Genomic DNA, 20,337 nt, shown 5'->3' on the forward strand with positions numbered 1-20,337 from the left:
AGTTTTTCTATATTAATATTTTTAGAAAAAGACTAATAAAATAAAAAAAACAAAAATGATTTTAAATTTCAAGGTATGGTTTGCGATTCTGGTATTTTTCGCAAGTTAGTATTTTATTACTGTTGGTATATTAAACTTGGTATGGATTTGGTATATTTGGCTCCTACCAATCTGGTCATACTGTAACCAAAATTTAGTTAAATCGGGAGCATAGTTAAAGTTTTTAATTGAATTCTCTGCCATTGGGCACGCACACAGACCCTCGGCGTTTATCTTTTATAAGTTGAACCATTTAAAATTATTTTCCAATCGTTGACGATCGTGTGGAGTGGCGCGAAATAGATGAAAAATCCATGTGACCCCATCAATACCATTTCGTGTGTGTGTGTGCGAGTGTGTTCGTGAAAGCAGCACGACGAAAAAAAAAAAATGGCAAACACAAGCGCACAAATACAACAAATGTAGGTACCAGAGTGGAAACAACAACAACAATAATAGTATGAGTAGTAGGGTCAACTAGAAAATTCAATAATCGGACGGACGCCTTGGTTGATTTTATTCTTCTTCCCTCGAAAGGTTAGTTTTTCGAGAGCGAAAAGCTATTATGAAATGTGAGAGGACTTGAGGCAGTATGACAGTGTTTTATAATTTCCCTCCCCTCTCTCCCCTCGCGCCCTCTCAGCTGCGCCCACGCAAGAGTGTGTGTTTTCATTTTTGACCTCCCCCACGGCATCCACCCACCGCACCCCCCGTCTCGTCTTATCATCCAGCTGATTCATGCAGCTCTGCCCCTCCACTGATTGGTGTCGTATAATGACCCTGCCCCACTGGCAGCAAACATTGCGGCTTATATAAGTGGACTGAAAGTGTGTGTGTGCGTATGTGCGGCGTTAAAATAGCCCAAAATAACAACAGAACCATCATCAGCCATCCACCAAAGCCAAAACAATTCGACAAGGAACGCGGCAACTTTAACAAATTTTCGCTTTTTTTTTTTTGGCAAGCGTCTCTGAGGGTTGGCGTTGCTTCGAAATTCGAAATTAATTTTAGAGCATTATGCCATCCATTCTAGTGTTTTTTTTTCTTTTCTGGCGGGCTTACGCCTCAGGAATGAAAAATGCCTTCCGCTACATGAGTGCTTGAAAGAGAGAGAGCGGTGGTGGTAAGGGTAAGGGGTCAAGTCTGCTTGACAGTTGGCAGCGTCATCGCGTCGCAGTTGCAGCGCAGTAGCAGCAAACTATTACCATCCGCCGGTTTCCATTCACGAAATTCTGTGTGTTTTGTTGTTATTTCTGGCTATATCCCCCCCAAGCTATATTTCTCTTAGCTTTAGCTTTTCGATTTTCTAGTTTTCTATATATTTTTTGGTTTTTTTTTGCTTGTGTTACGCAATACCCCGATGTCGGCAAATTGCAGCCAAATAGGTGGAAAAAGAAAGCGACTAGCACTTGCCATTGATTTCCTCGTGTTATCATATCGCGGGAACACCCACTAGAAGGTTATTTTTCAACGTCACTTGCATTCAAGACTCTGCTCTTTGTGCGTCATTGTGTTTCACACAAAGTTTTAAATTAAAAACTCCAATTCACACCCCCAAACCGCCTCCCCTCCCCACTATCGTATCATGTTTATAGCCCAATTACACACATTTTCATTCGCCTCCGCGTTATTATCACCATGGCGTTGCAGCCAACGCGCCTCCAGGCACGTACTCTGTCTGTTTCACTTATTTTCGGGCCAGATCTCTTTGGATCTCGAGTGCCTCCGACTCTCTAGCCAGCTTCCGACCTCGAAAGCTCCTACAAACTCTTCGGCTCAATCGATCATCAGAGGGGCAAGACCAGTTAGTAGACCAACATCGTTAGTGGTTAGAGCTTCCTCTACGGTTTGGTAGTTGATATATATATTAGCCATAAGTCCTTTGACATTTCGCCAATATTTATAGTATTAATAATCATCATTCAACCGACGACTTTATCAGCAAAGATAAGCTACAATGAACTCATACCCAACCCCCATATACTCATGGAAAAAAGTAGCTTTGGCAGTTGGCTTATTAGTTCCATGTGATTGCCAGACAATTATCGCCTCTCTCTCACTCATTCTCTGTTTGTCTATATATTTCAGTTAAGCAGCAGAGCAGAGATCCCCCCTACCCCCCGTAACCACAATCAAAAGTGCAACCAATTGACGACAATACAGAACTCCTTCACCATTTAATGCTATCTGCAACACTGGGGGCCAATGGCGGCCCACAGCCGCTCAGTCCCTCCGCCCAGGCGACGCTCAGCAAGCATCTGCCGCGCCTCCAGGCCTCCAAGCGTCTGATGCAGGCCTCCCCAGCACCAAAGCCCCAAACCTGCGATGCCAGTTGCCTGACGGGTGAGCTAACTAATTAAGATCTTCACACTAATATTCGAACTATAAACCTTTTTTTTTAGAGCTCTGCAGTAGCGAGAACCTGCCCGAAGTGGAGATCTTTTCGCTGCTGGAGGAGCAGATACCCAAGTACAAGGTGCGCAACGACTTCCTCACCAACTTCTCTGGCTATGCTAACGAGGATTGGTTCGTTCCGGCTCCAGCTTTACCCATCCCGGCAGAGGGCCTCGGATTGACGAAGGAACAGACCAGAGAGTGCCTCAACTATTTTCGTAAGTTTATATTTAGTTTTTAAGATATTGTAAAAATGTTAATTTTAATTTTAAGACCTGTATCTGTAAGCTATTATGAAGAGAAACCTATATTTTGTTTTCGTTTTAAAAAATGACTCAATTATTTGCGTGAATTAGCTATGATTGATGTTCTGTCAACTGTAAGAATAGGAATATAGGAAAATCTACTTTGAATAATGTATTTAAAGGCTTTAAATTGTGAATCAAAGCCAGTGCTTTGAGCTTCTTTATTTTAAGAACATGTTTCTTTAACTTCGAGGGCCTATTTCTTCTAAAATAGTTGAAGAAAAGGTGAAACAAACCTAAAAGTTGTTCATTATTCCAACCACAGTTTTGGGCAATCAAACCCATTTGTAGCCTTTTAGGGAACGGGTTGTTTCCTAATAGATATATTTTTATAGCACTGGTGGTTAGCGTTGCTCATAAAATTGCTCAATTACTACAAATTTATCAGCAGACTTTATAGAGGCCAGTATTCCCCTAGAGTGTTATTCAATCTTTTGGTTCCATATCCTATATATATGCCAGTGTATTCATGGACATGTCCGCTTGTCATCTCCCTTGTTATAATACTTTCTTCGTTTGAATTTTATGGGTTTTTAAGTATTCTTCAGATTGTTTATCCACTTTCACTTTTGAAGAAAAACGCAATTTTCTTTTATCTACGCAAACAGTTTAAAAATACATTTCCAAATATATTATATTCTGAATTTTTTGTATCACATGCAAAATATTTTAGATTTTTTTTGTTGTTTGCTAAGCTTTGTGCCAATATTTTTGTTAATAATTCAAAGGCTATGTACTAAGAGTTGACAAAAAAGGAAGATGATATATTTCTTTGTTTATGTCGGGAATGAGAATATTCTATATATCTGGCACGAGCCTTTGAAGTAGTATTATCTTGTATTATGTATCACAAAGTTTTGAATATTTATTTTCCATATAAAATTAATATTTTGGAAAACATTGCTCCATTTTTATAAAAAAAAAAAGTTCCTCAAAATGATTATAAATAGTCTTTGACTGACAATTTATTTTCATATTTTGTAACTACTTTTTTTAATTTCTATAACTTTATTTTCGGAGTGATCGATAATTTAAATTTTCCCGCCCACTTTCTATAACTCCGAAATGTCTTATTTATGCCACCATTCAACACTTGTTGCTTGGCCAGTGTTGTTAGCTGCCCATTTGATAACAGCTGTTATCCCCCCCAAACAGCTGTTTGACCAGCTCCAACACAAGACAAAAAGAGATGCAACTAATGGTAGTGAGACCAGGCAACATCATAATTGCCACGCGCTTTGTGTGGCGTTTTGTACTTGGGGGCCAACCGGCAATACTGAGTCTGTCTGTTGAACGCGCCGGTGGGGAAAAGAAAGGAAATGATGGAGCATGTGTGCGGATTTCAAAAGCGTATTTCTTAGCGCCGCGCCGTCGCCCCTCAAATAAACGCGAAATTGTGTGCCAAACAAAAATGTAAGCGGTCGCTGTTTAGCAATTTCCCAAAAACTAGATCGGGAAAAGAAAAGCAAAAAAAAAATACAATTATGTGTTTTGTTGGCAGTGAAATTGTGCGTGCGCGTCTGGCATAATTCGCCAAAAATATACAGAAATATGTGTGCCGAAACCGAAACTGAAAGCCACTGAAAATCATTAACGCAAAATTATTAATACTTGTAGTGTATTATTCATACACATTTGGAATTTCTCCAAGTGTTTTCGGTCGTGCCGTCATACAAATTGAATTTATTTTTAGGACAACTAGTGGGCGAGTGTGTGTGTTTCTTGTATCCGAGTGCTAAACTTTATTTCTTTATGAAAAACGAAAACTGTTTCGGTTGTAAACATATTTGTAGGGATTGCGATTAATGAATGGGAGCAGTGGGTGGTTTGTGGGCTAAGGCCACGGGCAGGGCTTGCCTGTCAGCTAAAGGGGTCGCCCTTGTAAGGCTACTTTACTGCCTGCAGTTGTTGTCTCTGCCGTCTTTTTATTTTTTGTCGCCTCCACTCTTTACATAATCACTTTTCCATGCCGTCTTTATTCCGTCTTTCGCTTCAGACGCTGATAAGCGTTCTATAGCCTAGTCTGGCCTAGCCCTCTATCGGAATTTCCTGCCCTCCTCCTCCCCCCAATCTGTTTCGATTCTCTGTCCTGCTCTTCTATTCCAGCCAGCTGTTTGCCGATGTTTGTCTTGGGTGTGTACCGTTACACGAATGCCACCCGTCCAGTTCTTGGAGTGCAGCCGGTTTACAGTGATCTCTGGCTAATTAGAAGGTCATAGAACTGGAAATGTTGGACAATTTCACGGGTTAATGGAAGTAGGGGTAATAAAAATTAAAATTATGACAATAAATAAAAGAAATGTTAAAGTATTCCACTTGGGAGAATACTAATTTTTAAGAGGCTTTTTCAAAGATATACTATCTTTATTTAATTTCAATTATTTGTGGCTTATCTAGGCAGTGCACTAGAGCCTTCAGACTAATTTTATAAATAAATATAATAACCTATAGAGGTTTGATTATTAAATACCTCACTACCCAGAGACTAGAAATGATTCATTAATAAAAATAAAATATATTATGCATTCCCCAGTTTAAACGTATGATTCATATTTTTTTTTTTTATTAAAACTCGTAATAAAAATTTCTTTAAACTCATCTGACTAGACCTGACCCGTTATCACTGTGTTCTTATACTGCAAGTGCTTACTGTACTCTGATGGCTCGGCTTGATTGATCGCCATTATCATCTAGTGGCTCTTCCGCATCAATCACCGGTTTATCTAGACTCCAGAGAGCGTTCCGTTGGTGTTCCGCTGGATACCATGGTATGGGGGTATGGAGGTATACCAACCGCTATGGTATGGATGGTATTAGCTATCAGGCACGTTAAATGGCCAGTCATAATCGGTCTCGCAATTGTTCTTTTTATTGGCGCTAAGCTTCTCCCAAACTAAATGGAAATGGCACTCGAAATTTGTGTCATGTACGAGAGATGGGCGAACTAGGCAAAGCCGATTATGACCCACTGGTCATGCTACACTTTTTTTTTTTTTTTTAGCAAATATTTGTTGGCTTTTCTTTTTGTTGTTAAGATTGACATACTTTCATTGCGTCATTTACGCAACCTGCAGACGGTGTCTTGTGTGTCTTGGCCTATTGAGTAGGACATTCACATTGTTGCCACTAATTAGTGCCACAAATGTGGCTCATAGTCTGTTTTCCACTTAATTGCCAGGTGATCCAACAATTGCCTCGGACATCGAACTTCCTTGAATGGCTCTATAATCTTGTATGTATTTTTTATTGATTTTTCAAATGCCATCATGCTGATCTTGTACTGACCATTAAAATGCACCAAACATTGGCCATTAATTAATTACCAAACAAACAACATTTGTGAAAGTTTAAGTCGTTGTGAACTAAAAATACATCGAAAAAAAAAGACTTGAAAACAGAGTTGCCATTTTCGTTTTATTTTCGCGTGTATGAATTGATTGGCCTTTTTGGGATGTTTTTTCTTGCTTTTCCCCTCAGCTATTTATTCAGTTTTCTTTACATAATTATCCTCCCCTCTGTCTTCTGTCTCTTTATTAAATTTTATTCAAAAAAAACCAATCGGTCAATCAGGCAATCATCCAATCAACCAATCAAGTGGCGTGTGTGTTTATTCTTGAAGCCCATTTTGTCATATGCCACATATTGTTTATCTATTCGATAATATTTTTTTTTGCTTACCTTTTGAATGAATTTTAAAGTTTCGAGACTCGGATGGGGTCGTTAAAGGCCCCAACACATGACTCATAAATGCATACGATTTTGTACGAGTTGTGCATGTCGATGAACCTGAGAAACTGGGATTTAAATGTTTTTTTTTTTTTTGCGCAAAAAAACGCATAGCTGGGTCTTTGGTTGAATCATCTGATGGCTTTTTGTTTTGGCCAGATTTTATGTTGGTCATCTTCATGATTACCGTTCATTTGGCACAACCGTTAGCATCTTCGGCTATCTAGGTTCAGCTCAATTTTCTTTCACTTCAGCTTCCCAGCTAGTGGCCATATAAATTATGATCGAATGGCCATTGAGAGCATGGATGGTCCATAGAGGGAATGATGTGCACCATTTCCCACTCATTTGAAAGAGTTCTGGGCCAACCTACGTGATCTTGGCCATGTTGGAGAGCCCATCTCTGAAACTAGTTATAGGGTTGGCTAGCCACAAAATTATAGCAACAATCTTTCAGTCTGGGATACCAGTTTTGAAATATTTTTGTGATTTATTTTTCGACTAGCATTGTATGTAAATGTTTGGGAATTATGTGTGGCCTCTCAACATGTTTACAAAATTTCTATTGTTGGTGTGGTATTATTATTATTTTTTTTCGTTTTTTTGAAACCTTCCGGTTGGCTTACCTCATAATTCGGATAGAGTTTCCAGAGTGGCGAATATCGATAATTGCAATTCCGGTCGTTAGAGTTGTCCAACACTGCCCGGCTGAACTTTTGACAGTTGCCGCATTACACAACACTCGCTCACACCTTTAACTAATAAACTCCATCACACAGAAACCCCAAAAACTTTAAATTCTTCGTCTTAACTTTATTAAGTGTTTGTTTTGTGATTTAAAAAATAAAAAATAAAAAAAAAAAAAAGAACTAAAGGTCAAGCTTACAATGCTCCTTGAACCAAAATGCCACTTTTCAACAATTCGCTGAGAAATAAAACCAATCTGCAAGAACCAAACCAGGAGCATGAGCTTCTACCGCCCGCCTACCCCTCCAAGAAGCTGGATTCCTTGCCCATCATCGTGGAACAAGAGGCGGACGAGTATGCCCAAGACTTTGAGAACGGAGGGCAGTTGAATAGCACCTGCCATGATGCGGACTCTATGGTGTCCAGCAAGTCCAGCTCCTCGTTGTGCTCCAACGCCTCGGAGGAGTCACTCAACACCACCACCCTGATCACCAGCCAGCCCTCCAACTCCAGCAAGCACTTCGACAACACCTACAAGCTGCTGGGCCAGCACCTGGACTGTAAGGGCCAGCGGTCGGGCAGTGACTTTGACAGCATCTCGAGCACCAGCTCCTCCATGTCGGCCATCGTCAATGGCACTACGCCGCCGCCCACCCGCCTGGAACTCGAACTGGAGGCGGTGGATCGGATGCGCTGCATCATCCGGCAGATGAAGTTCTCCGGGCCGAAGGCAAAGGATCCCCCCTTGGGGGTGTCAGTTCCCATGTTGTCCCTCTTGCACGATTTTGCGGCCAAGGGTGAACGGAAGAGTGGTCTTAGTACACCGGGTACTCCAGCACCCAGTCCCATCGCTGGTCCTCTGGAGGCGCCACAGTTCGAGCTGCCGCTGGAGCTGCTGCAGGCCGCCAACTCCGGGGAGCTGATGTACTACGCCTCCAAGAATGTCGATGGCAAGAATTGTCTAAAGGTTGTGCGCAGTCTGCTGACTAATAAAGGTAAGCCAGAGATCGAGGGAGCACAGGAGGAAGGAGACATCTCCGACCCTATAAAGTATATATATTCTTGATCAGGATCAGCTCCTGAGATGATTTAAGCATGTCCTTTTAAAGCTATCGACTTGAAACTTTGCACACCGCCTTCTTTCCTTTGTATGCAGTATATAAGTTGAAATGGATGGAATCAGCCGACTATATCCTATAGCTACCAGACATCAGATTGATCGGAAATGCTATAACTTTGGTGTTTTTCGAGTTAGGAAGTTGGGATTTTCTGTGGATTCTATATTTGGTAAAATAATGTGGCATATCAAATTTAATAAGGATCGACCGACTATATCCTATAGCTACCATGTATTAGATTGATCGGAAATGGTATAACTTCGGTGTTTGAAAAGATAGGAAGTTGGGATTCTATATGAATTCTATTTTTGACAAAATAATACGATATACCAAGTTTCAGTAGGATCAGCCGACTATATCCTATAGCTACCATACATCAGATTGATCGGAAATGCCATAACTTTGGTGTTTTTCGAGTTATGAAGTTGGGATTTTCTATGGATTCTATTTTTGGTAAAATATTACGACATACCAAGTTTCATAGGGATCGGCAGACTATATCCTGTAGCTGCCATACATCAGATTGATCGGAACTTTGTTATTTTTGTAGATAAAAGCTTAAGACTCTTTATTTTTAATTTTTTCTTGAAAAACTTTGTTTTTAATATGAAGATCTCATAAGATTTGGCCAACTATATCCGATATTTGCGATATATAGCTTACCTCAATAGTTCAGATATGTACATTTATGAATGGAAGTCTTCTCATTAAAATAAGATAATGGATAATGGGGATATCAGATAATGAACTTTAATCACTTATTAACGAAATGTGATGTATTTTTGGAAAACAAAAAACGTAAATGTACTTCAAATTAAGTGAAAATGAGACCTTTATTTATAAAATGAATCACTCAATAAATTAAACCCAACACTCATCAATGAAAGTAAAGCCTGAGGAAGTAAACAAAGGTTTATTATTATATACATGTTATATATTATAATCCTCATTATCCATTTCGCTCAGTGTCTTAATAAAATCCCCTAAAAAAAGCCTCTTTCGATAAAGACTTTCCGATAATGACTTTTAATTCAAAAATCGATTTCTTATCACTCAAGTGCAGCCTGCAAGTTGGCCTTTTTTTTAGGCTTTGGCCCACTCATCTGGTACTAGCTTTACCTTAGTTTACTATCTTATCGATGGATTTAGTATACTTGCAATTAATAGACTTTATTTATTGTTAAAGTTCCTTTGTTGTGGACGACGTGTCAACAAACACGACTACCTAGAGTGGAGCTATAGGCTTGAAAATATTCTTTATATTTATTTACTTTATGGGGTGTATTTCAGACTTTTTACTTGTTTTCCATATACTATATGTTGATCGTGCGTCTATATCATTAGAGTCTTTATTGCCATTTCGATATTTGCACAACATGATGGTGTTTCGACTTTTTAGCAAGTTCGTTAGAAAAAAAAAAAAAACTATCAAGTTCCCGGAGGGTCGTAGGGGAGAAGAAAGCAAATAGCACATGATCTCATCTTGCGTCTGGGGCTTATATTCCTAGGGCCGGCACTTATCATCGCAATTTTGTATTAATTTTAATGATCGGGAGAAGCTTTTAATGATTGCTTATCATGTGTTTGGCGAGCAAACTATCTTGAGTAATTGATTTCTGAATCAGACGAAAGCTCTGCCTCTACCTCTGCCTTTTATGGCCAAAAACACATGATCGTTACTAATCATTATTGAAGTTTAATTAACACTTTTATGATTTTGAGGTAGTTAGCCTTTTTTGGAGCTTTATTTTAGGCTTTAATGATTATCATGTCTTGATGGTAATTCTATAAAGCAATATTCCAGACTTGTAGTATAGATAAAGTACCTGATAGGATCGTTTCTTCAAAATCTTTATGACCCTAGATAACATTATAGAATGGGTTTATATTTTGGTTATTAATACAAGTGTTATTTCTTTGAATTCTATTTATATTTTTATGATAGTTACAAGACCTATTTTCTTATAACATATAGAACAATTATATAAGTATGCTAGTTAACCACAGACTTAAAATAAATTAGTTTTTACGGCGATTTTTATGACTGGCCGACACGTGCTGTAAATCTTTAAGTGGATCTTTAAGTTCACAAACTCCATTTCGGGTCTAGAACGTAGTTTGAAGTTATCATAAAATTGAATACGTATCCCTAATCCCTGCGATTTCATTCTACTCCAAGTATCTTTACCTGATTTATTGTATTTTTCGGGTAATTCGCGGAATTTTGTATCTGTAAAGTACGCGGAAAATTCCACGGGTAGTTTTTCGCGCCCTATTCATGAATGGGATTAGGATTATAAAGAAAATGGTTCCGGTTTTAGGTTGAAGTTTTCAATAGCATTGATGGCTTTTACCTGAAAAAGGAGGAAATATGTTATGGAAACATAAAAACAATTGGGAAACGCTTTGGAAAAACATGGAAATTTTGGAAAATTCTAGACCTATGTCGGAAATATTATGAGATATGTTTAAAAATAATAAATAAAAATTATTTATGCTTTTTGAAAAAATTAAACACATTTTTTAAAGAACTAATTTTAATCATTATTTAATTAATTATTAACTAAGAAGTATCAAATATTCGACCCCTGTTACACTTTTTCTATATGCTGGCAACACTATTTATTTCTCTCTCTTTGCGTGCTCTCGCACAGGGCGTTTGCTGCAAAACCTCTGCACACAGGGTGTTCTCAAACAAACAGTTTAATCAAAATTCTCACTCTCTTTTCGCGTTTCTCGAGTATCTGCAATCTGTAAATTACACAATTTGTGCAAAATTCAAAGTGCAGCTACATAGCCATTCGCGAAAGTGGCCAAAGTCAAGGAATAGAGTGCCAAAGTATGTGTATTAGTGATTAGTACATGAAATAAACAAAGAACTAAGCAAAACAGCACGCAAAATAGCTGACCAAGAAGAGGAAGAATAACCCCCAAAGAGCAACTTAATTGGCGTCTGTATTTGTGCGTGTGTTTTTTTTTGGTGGTGGTGTGTGTGTGCGTTGTAGTTCGTCACGAGTTTTTAGAGCGCAGTTTTTTTTTTCTATTGCTAGCTTTTTCCGTCTTTCGGCTAAGATTGGAGGTTTTCGCGTTTTTCGTATCTCTCTGTTGTGGCGCTGATGCCTCTCACCTTTGGACCTTTGATAGCCTTGTCTTGCTGGTATTTTACTTATTGTGAAGTGAAGTGAAACACAGAGGAAGCAGCTTATTTTTAAACATGTGAGTTTTTTTTTTATGGTTTTTTCAGCAAGAATTTCCATTTCCATTATTGCCATTTTTCCTTTCACTTTGGCAATGTGGTGGGAAAACGCCTTTTACTTTGAATGCGGCTGCTCCTTGTAGCCAGCCTTCTTCTTCTTCTTGTTTGAGTCTTTTGTTGTTGTTTGAGTTCCTATGCAGCAGCTTGCCTGCTCTGCCGGCTCTCTTCTGCCGCTGCCAGCATCGCAGCCCTCAGTCTACGTGTGTGTGTCGTGCGAGAGTGGTGGTGTTTCAAGCTGCGCTCATGGCTATTAATAAAAAAAAATAAATAAAAGACAACATTGACCAGTCAAGCGAGTAATTTCGGCAAAAAGCCCCCCCCTCCCCAAAAAAAAAAACTAACGACTGCGCATGCTCCACAGCTGGTGGGTGGAGAGAGAGAGCCCGAGAGAGTGACAGGCGAGAGAGCGGCGCCAGTAGATGACAGCCTGGCTGGCTGGCCAGTCAGTTTCTCTTGTGACTCGGCGATTCGCATTAATTTAGCAATTAAACTTTAATGTTTACATTTATGACTATCATTGAAATTAAAAAAAAAAAAGAGTGTTCAACGGCAAGGGGCAAGATCATGTGACCCCCGAGGGGAATAACGGATATCGGAAGAGAACCAACAATGGGGAATATTTAAAAAATTCCACCCCTTAGCCCTGCTAGCGAAACAAAATGCGAAAAAGTGCCTTGACAGAAATTTGTAAAATGCCTTTAAAAATTACATAATACAAAGCGAAAAGGAAATAGCACAGAGAACGCATCCGTAGCACTAACAAAGCTATTTAAAAATTTAATTCTAATTTAAATCAAGAAAAGAATGCTGCAATTAAGCAGCGCGGTGACTAAGAAGAGAATCTAACATGACGCACGTAAACAATGCTAAAGGAAGAAGGGAGATGGAGATGGAGCTAGAGAGAGAGAAAGAGATAGAGACTACAAGTGTGGCGCCTGCTGCCGGCAGTGAGGTGCAACATCGATTTTTAGCCAATGTGGTGGATGCTGCAACTGCCACAACAATAACCTGCTTGGAAGACTTTGCCTTTGAGGCCTGCCAGAGTCAGAGTCAGAGCCAGAGCCAGAGCTGGTCGGAATTACACGAAGAATTCTGCATCATGGACGATGAACTTGAGTACGATGATGAGCTATCATTATGCAGCAGCAGTCACAGTGGAGCAGGAGGAGGAGGAGCAGTGCCAATGGAATCTCTAACATCCGGAGAACACCAAAACGAGCAGTTGTTAATGGAAGGTGGTTACTGGGTGCCCTTAGTTGGCATGGCGATGATCGATAACTCTCTCCCTCTGTCAAATATATCTAGTTTTATTCCAACTATCAGTATATATTACTCCTAACTATAAACAATTGTTATAACAGAGTTTCCCATTTTTGTATATTTTATGTATAGTTCTATGTGGGAACCGCGTTAGCCAGATGACTCGAGCGTACGATGATATTGAAGCCGTGACGCGACTGCTGGAGGAGAAGGAAAAGGATCTGGAGCTAACAGTCCAGATTGGGAAGGAGCTACTAACGCAGAATAATGGCCTTGAGGCCAGGGTCGCCGACCTGGAGGCCGATCTCAAGTCGGCCAACGACGATCGGGCCCAGTTGGTCCACGAGCTGCACAAGAAAAATGAGCTCATCTCGGTGCTGACCAACGATGCAGATGATGGCACGGATGCAGGTGAGTGCCTTTGGAGTCTCTTTTGGAAAAATTAACTAAATTCCCTTTCTTTTTTTTGAAGACACTCCCACCATGTCCAAGTCCATTACCCTGGACTTGCTCCAACGAAAGGTAAACACCCTGCTGGATGAGAACAAGTCGCTGAAGTGTGAGGCCACCCAGCTGGCCCACAAGACGGACGAGGTGGAGGAGCACGAGCGCCAGCTGATGGCGGACATCAGTGCCCAGCTGAACGATGCCAACTCGCAGTACGACAACCTCAGTCTGGAGCTGGAGAGGCAGCGGGAGGAGAATCGTTTGCAGCATGAGCAAATCGTTAGTCTGACCGCTCGCTTGGCGGAGGCGGAGATGCGATTGCATCAGCTGACGCAGGACAATGACGAACACCTATCCCTGCTGCACGTGACCAAGGAGAACCAGAATGCTTTGGCCCTGGAGCTGGTGGAGTTCAAGCAGCGGTACGAGGAGGTGCTGGCTTTGCTGCACTCGGCGCAGGATCAACTGAAGCAGCAGAGGAAGAGATCCCAGCCGCAGGCAAGAAGCTCCTTCCTGGGGGGCCTGGGAACGAGCGGAGCCGGCATGAGCGGTGGCTTCTTCCAGGCCGATTCCTTGAAGTGCGAACTGATGGAGTCGTCGATGTACTCGGAGAACAGTCTCGACTCGGGCATATCCGGCGACAGCCAGAGGTCGGCCGACCGTATCAACCGCATGATGATGCAGATGCCGCCGGGCAGCATGAGCTCCTCGGGAATGGGCGGCAGCATCTATGCCGGCGCCGGAAACGTGCCGCCGTACAAGCGGGTGTTCGACACCGTGCGATGTGCCGGCAAGAGCGGCAACTACATGGACAGCGGCAATGTGTCGATGACCCAGCTGGGTGCCATGTCGATGAGCAGCTCCTCGGGATCACGCATGGCCTCTATGGCGTATCCAGCGGGCTCGTACTATCGGGGCGGTAGCAATCAGTCGCTGGGCGTTAAAACTCTATCCAGCGAAAGTCTCAACTCCCAGTCCGATGACGGCTATCCAGCCCAGCCCTCTGGTGTGCCAGGAGCGCCCGGCGCCAAGGAGCTGGAGGCGGCCCTCAAGCGGCTGACGCCAGCGGAGGTTCTCGCCCGCCGTGCAATGCTCTCCTACGCCCCAGCCGGCACCTATAACTATGACGAGCCCATGACCCATGGAGCTGGGGGAGCAGGACACGATCGAAACTCGAACCTGCCGCTGGGCGTGCGAACGCCGGACAGTATTATGTCCACGGGTTCGTCCGGAATGTCCGGCTCGTCGAATCACATGTCCGCCTCTATGTCGCACCAGTGGCGTCTGCCCGAGAAGCTGCAGATCATCAAACCGATGGAGGGCTCCCAAACGTTGCACCACTGGTCGCGTCTAGCCACCCCAACCCTGAGCGGTTTGTTGGACGAGCGACCCGGCGTCACGATTCGAGGTGGTCGGGGATTGGATGACTTGGGAATGCAGGTCTACACGCTGTCGGACGTGGAGGAAGACGTCAGCGAGGACCTGCCCGGCAAGCAGTTCGATGCGCCCGGCTGCACCTTCACCTACACGAATAGCATGGTTATGCATCCGGACGATGGCTTCGTGAACGACCTGTCCTTCCTCTCCCAGTCCCAGATGTCCTCGCGCATGGCTTCAACATCGACATCGAGACAGCCCAGGTAAGCCCATCGTAGTTGGTGAAAGGTTATGGATCTATAATAGTTGGTTTTCCGATTCTTTTCAGTTGTCCTGCCACGCCACGCGGTGGACTTTCGCGCAAAAATTCTTGCTCCACGTTCTCGGTGAACCTTGGACTCGCCGGAATGCTGAATGAGCGTGGAATCAAGGCAGTGACGCCCAGTGCCCTAAATACGCCCGCCGGTCCCAACTACTCGCCCACGGTGACGCCATGCAACAGTCCCGAGGGATCACCGCCGCGTGCCCAGTCGCCAGAGCCGCTCTTTGGTCTTTTGTCCTCTGGGGCGGATCTACTCCGCCGCAAGATCGTTGGCGACCAACACCAACAGCAGCAACAGAAGCAACGCAGCAGTCTCAGCAAACAGCAGCAGCAGAAGATCATGCTGTCCCACCTGGAGAGGCGGGCTTTAAGATCACTGAATCTGATTGAGAAGGTGGAGAGCATTGGACTGGAGAACATAATCAGCGCACAGCGCGGATTGGGCGCAGGAATCGCGAACAGGAGCAGCTCGCCACTGAGCAGTGGCAGCTTGCAGAGTCTCCACACCAGCACCAACAGCATTGTGGACGACATACACTTCGATCGGGCCCAGATCAAGGGTGTCTTGCATCGCGGTCTGAAGTCGCCGACGCCTGTAGCATCGTCATCAGCACCAGGTGCTGCTGCCGGAGGCGTAGCCATATCCACGAGCAGCAGTACCAGCGCCTACAATAGCGACGACAGCGACGATCAGGGCCTGGTGATGAAGATGAAGCCGGCGAAGAGCTCGACCCCAACCACAACAGCGGCAGCACAAAGTCAGCCAACGTCTGGAGCGGCACCTGGAGCCACGGCTAGCGAGACGCGACTGAAGCAGATGCAGCGCCAGAAATCCCGAAGGCAGCTGAAGAACGGCATGGCTAGCCAAAGACCCGACCTGGGCACGATTGCCGGTGGGGGCGGCGGCGGAGGTGGCGGCAGAGTGCGTCCCGATCTGGGAAGAGTGTCGGACGGCAGCAAGATGGCTGGGAAGCGGGAGGATGTGAAGGCGCCGGAAGAGGAGGAGGCGGCGCCACAGAGCATAACACAGGCGTTTGTGGGTTCAGTTAGTTCCCTGCTGTTCGGCCGCAAGGGCGGTTGGCTGTAAAGATTGGGTGCTGAGATCAGATCACATTCACAACCTTATTCTAACGCTTGCTGGTGACTATATAGAGTTTAGTTTTAATCTAAAGGAGAGCGCCTTTTGCAAGATGCAATTAGTTTTTATTTTTAAGGCACAATGCGGAACGAGTTGAATAACGAATTGTAATGTAATCGATCGATCGTGTGTATTGTATACTAGGTTTATATTTTTATTTGCCGCCCCCAGCCGTTTCAAAAGCCCCACAAATGCCTGTCATCGCAACCTTAAGTAACACTGGAAGGATGTTTTAGTGTTCGTAGCTGTGATTTGTAAATACATTTAGAGGAATGTTTATATTTAGTAGTTATTAATCAAGTACTTTGCATATTATAATTATTATTTTCTTTTCGCTTTAACCACCAACCGGCATACTACGTATATTGAGGAACAAGAACATAACGATGGCCAGTTTGAAAAACCGAGTTCCAAAGCAGCTACTATTAATTTAAAAAAATACTTTGCCAATTTTGTATTTATTTTCCTGTGTTTATTACGACTTAAACGACACCTCGAACGTGTGTATACATTTATTTTAATATAATTTTCCTAAATGGGCTAATGATTTATGTATAGAGTCGAAGCAGATGCAAACAAATTTGTATATAAAATGAGAGGAGCAACCAATTTGTAACTTGATTGGAAAGTGGCTAAGCAAAGAGGTACATACATACATACGTATATATATATATATTTTTTTACACCCGTAGTAGTTTCCTATTATTGCTTTCCACTAACGAGAGACGTGCCCACAACACTCCAATCCAAAATATATAAATCACAAAATACTTATCGCTTTGAATCACAATTTTTATTTTGGTGCTTTTTTTGCACTGCCATACGAAAAAAATACATCAAATCTACCGAGAAACTATTATTTTTCTAGTCCTTTTCTGGGTCAGTTAGTGCTCGTTTAGCTATGCGGATATAGTAAAGCATAGTTTCGGATAAACGGAGCACAATACACTCGAAAAAAAAAAGATACAACGTTGAACAAATTGTGTGAAAGTATAGCGTATTAGAGAGAAGACAACAGCAATATCCAGTAAAAAATATATATTACTGCTGTTCAGTAGAGCAATGCACTGAAGGCTATCGAAGCATTAGCATTAAAGTACAGACACATGTTATTGAAACACGAACACACTATGGCAGTGGCAGTCTATTGTTTGGATTTCCACATCTTAAAGGTGCAAAAATCGAAATGAATTCTTTTTTTTTTCATTTGTTTTTCCTACTTTTTATGATTTTCATTTGAGAAACGAAACTATCAAGAATAAGAAATCTAATATATACATCAATAATTATCATACGTTTAAAGAAACTACGCGTTTTTGAGGATTTTTGTTCAAAGTCTTTTTGAAAAGGAGTTGGCATATGAGGATGTTGTTCCTTTGAGTACGTGCTCCTCAAACAGTACATTTAAAGAAAAGCGGAATACAGAATGTAAAAGTTATTAGTTTTAATTACGAATATATTTATTTATATCTGCAAAATAAAGAGAACATCGTTAAACACAACCCACGTATTTATTTCTTCTAGTCTTTTCAGCCTGGGCTCTGGGAAATGTAAACTAAAACATACTACAAAATTCCTTAATTTGAAAATTGTTTTGATAAATATTGATGAAGCATCGATTAACAAATCGCTTATGGTATTCCGCTTAAGAATCGGATGCATATTGGCCAAGATATAGCCTTCCCTGTGGGCCATAGTGTGCCCCCATGCAATTTTCGGGATTTTGAAGGGGACCCTCCAGAAAATTGGACGAAAAATCCGAAAAATATTTTGTTGACAGATTTTGATGCAGATTTTAAGAGAATCGATCCACAAATCGTTTAAGGTATTCCGCTAAAGAATCGGATGCATATTGGCCAAGATATAGCCTTCCCTGTGGGCCATATTGTGCTTCCATGCATTTTTCAGGATTTTGAAGGGGACCTTCCAGAAAATTGGACGAAAAATCCGAAAAATATTTTGTTGACAGATTTTGATGCAGATTTGAAGAGAATCGATCCACAAATCGTTTAAGGTACTCTGCTTAAGAATCGGATGAATATTGGCCAAGATATAGCCTTCCCTGTGGGCCATAGTGTGCCCCATGCAATTTTCGGGATTTTGAAGGGGACCCTCCAGAAAATTGGACGAAAAATATTTTGTTGACAGATTTTGATGCAGATTTGAAGAGAATCGATCCACAAATCGTTTAATGTATTCCGCTAAAGAATCGGATGAATATTGGCCAAGATATAGCCTTCCCTGTGGGCCATATTGTGCCCCCATGCATTTTTCAGGATTTTGAAGGGGACCCTCCAGAAAATTGGACGAAAAATCCGAAAAATATTTTGTTGACAGATTTTGATGCAGATTTGAAGAGAATCGATCCACAAATCGTTTAAGGTACTCCGCTTAAGAATCGGATGAATATTGGCCAAGATATAGCCTTCCCTGTGGGCCATAGTGTGCCCCCATGCAATTTTCGGTATTTTGAAGAGGACCCTCCAGAAAATTGGACGAAAAATCCGAAAAATATTTTGTTGACAGATTTTGATGCAGATTTTAAGAGAATCGATTATCAAATCATTTAAGGTATTCCGCTTAAGAATCGGATGCATATTGGCCAAGATATAGCCTTCCCTGTGGGCCATATTGTGCATCCATGCAATTTTCGGTATTTTGAAGAGGACCCTCCAGAAAATTGGACGAAAAATTCGAAAAATATTTTGTTGACAGATTTTGATGCAGATTTTAAGAGAATCGATTATCAAATCATTTAAGGTATTCCGCTTAAGAATCGGATGCATATTGGCCAAGATATAGCCTTCCCTGTGGGCCATAGTGTGCCCCCATGCAATTTTCGGGATTTTGAAGGGGACCCTCCAGAAAATTGGACGAAAAATCCGAAAAATATTTTGTTGACAGATTTTGATGCAGATTTGAAGAGAATCGATCCACAAATCGTTTAAGGTACTCCGCTTAAGAATCGGATGAATATTGGCCAAGATATAGCCTTCCCTGTGGGCCATAGTGTGCCCCATGCAATTTTCGGGATTTTGAAGGGGACCCTCCAGAAAATTGGACGAAAAATCCAAAAAAATATTTTGTTTAAAGGTTTTGATGCAGATTTGAAGAGAATCGATCCATAAATCGTTTAAGGTATTCCGCTTAAGAATCGGATGCATATTGGCCAAGATATAGCCTTCCCTGTGGGCCATAGTGTGCCCCATGCAATTTTCGGGATTTTGAAGGGGACCCTCCAGAAAATTGGACGAAAAATATTTTGTTGACAGATTTTGATGCAGATTTGAAGAGAATCGATCCACAAATCGTTTAAGGTATTCCGCTAAAGAATCGGATGAATATTGGCCAAGATATAGCCTTCCCTGTGGGCCATATTGTGCATCCATGCATTTTTCAGGATTTTGAAGGGGACCCTCCAGAAAATTGGACGAAAAATCCGAAAAATATTTTGTTGACAGATTTTGATGCAGATTTGAAGAGAATCGATCCACAAATCGTTTAAGGTACTCCGCTTAAGAATCGGGTGAATATTGGCCAAGATATAGCCTTCCCTGTGGGCCATAGTGTGCCCCCATGCAATTTTCGGGATTTTGAAGGGGACCCTCCAGAAAATTGGACGAAAAATATTTTGTTGACAGATTTTGATGCAGATTTGAAGAGAATCGATCCACAAATCGTTTAATGTATTCCGCTAAAGAATCGGATGAATATTGGCCAAGATATAGCCTTCCCTGTGGGCCATATTGTGCATCCATGCATTTTTCAGGATTTTGAAGGGGACCCTCCAGAAAATTGGACGAAAAATCCGAAAAATATTTTGTTGACAGATTTTGATGCAGATTTGAAGAGAATCGATCCACAAATCGTTTAAGGTACTCCGCTTAAGAATCGGATGAATATTGGCCAAGATATAGCCTTCCCTGTGGGCCATAGTGTGCCCCCATGCAATTTTCGGTATTTTGAAGAGGACCCTCCAGAAAATTGGACGAAAAATCCGAAAAATATTTTGTTGACAGATTTTGATGCAGATTTTAAGAGAATCGATTATCAAATCATTTAAGGTATTCCGCTTAAGAATCGGATGCATATTGGCCAAGATATAGCCTTCCCTGTGGGCCATATTGTGCATCCATGCATTTTTCAGGATTTTGAAGGGGACCCTCCAGAAAATTGCACGAAAAATCCGAAAAATATTTTGTTGACAGATTTTGATGCAGATTTGAAGAGAATCGATCCACAAATCGTTTAAGGTACTCCGCTTAAGA

At 41.8% G+C, this 20,337-nt stretch overlaps 1 protein-coding gene across 4 annotated transcripts; it reads left to right on the forward strand.

Annotated features, from left to right (window-relative positions):
• Positions 1-169: 169 nt before the first annotated feature.
• Positions 170-17,571, forward strand: milt (trafficking kinesin-binding protein milt). 4 transcript variants are annotated; one of them, XM_070276778.1, is made up of 6 exons: positions 170-461; positions 2,128-2,382; positions 2,442-2,651; positions 12,918-13,196; positions 13,258-14,872; positions 14,938-17,571. In XM_070276778.1, the coding sequence occupies exons 2-6, from the start codon at positions 2,220-2,222 to the stop codon at positions 16,016-16,018; spliced, it is 3,348 nt and encodes a 1,115-aa protein (XP_070132879.1). In that variant the 5' UTR covers positions 170-461; positions 2,128-2,219; the 3' UTR covers positions 16,019-17,571. The 4 variants fall into 4 exon arrangements, with proteins under 4 accessions (XP_070132879.1, XP_017097037.2, XP_017097040.2 ...); XM_017241548.3 differs by lacking the exons at positions 170-461; positions 2,128-2,382; positions 2,442-2,651 and adding an exon at positions 7,207-8,146; XM_017241551.3 differs by lacking the exons at positions 170-461; positions 2,128-2,382; positions 2,442-2,651 and adding an exon at positions 11,350-11,485.
• Positions 17,572-20,337: the final 2,766 nt, after the last annotated feature.

Source organism: Drosophila bipectinata, chromosome 2L (assembly GCF_030179905.1).
Source record: "Drosophila bipectinata strain 14024-0381.07 chromosome 2L, DbipHiC1v2, whole genome shotgun sequence".
Taxonomy (NCBI): domain Eukaryota; kingdom Metazoa; phylum Arthropoda; class Insecta; order Diptera; family Drosophilidae; genus Drosophila; species Drosophila bipectinata.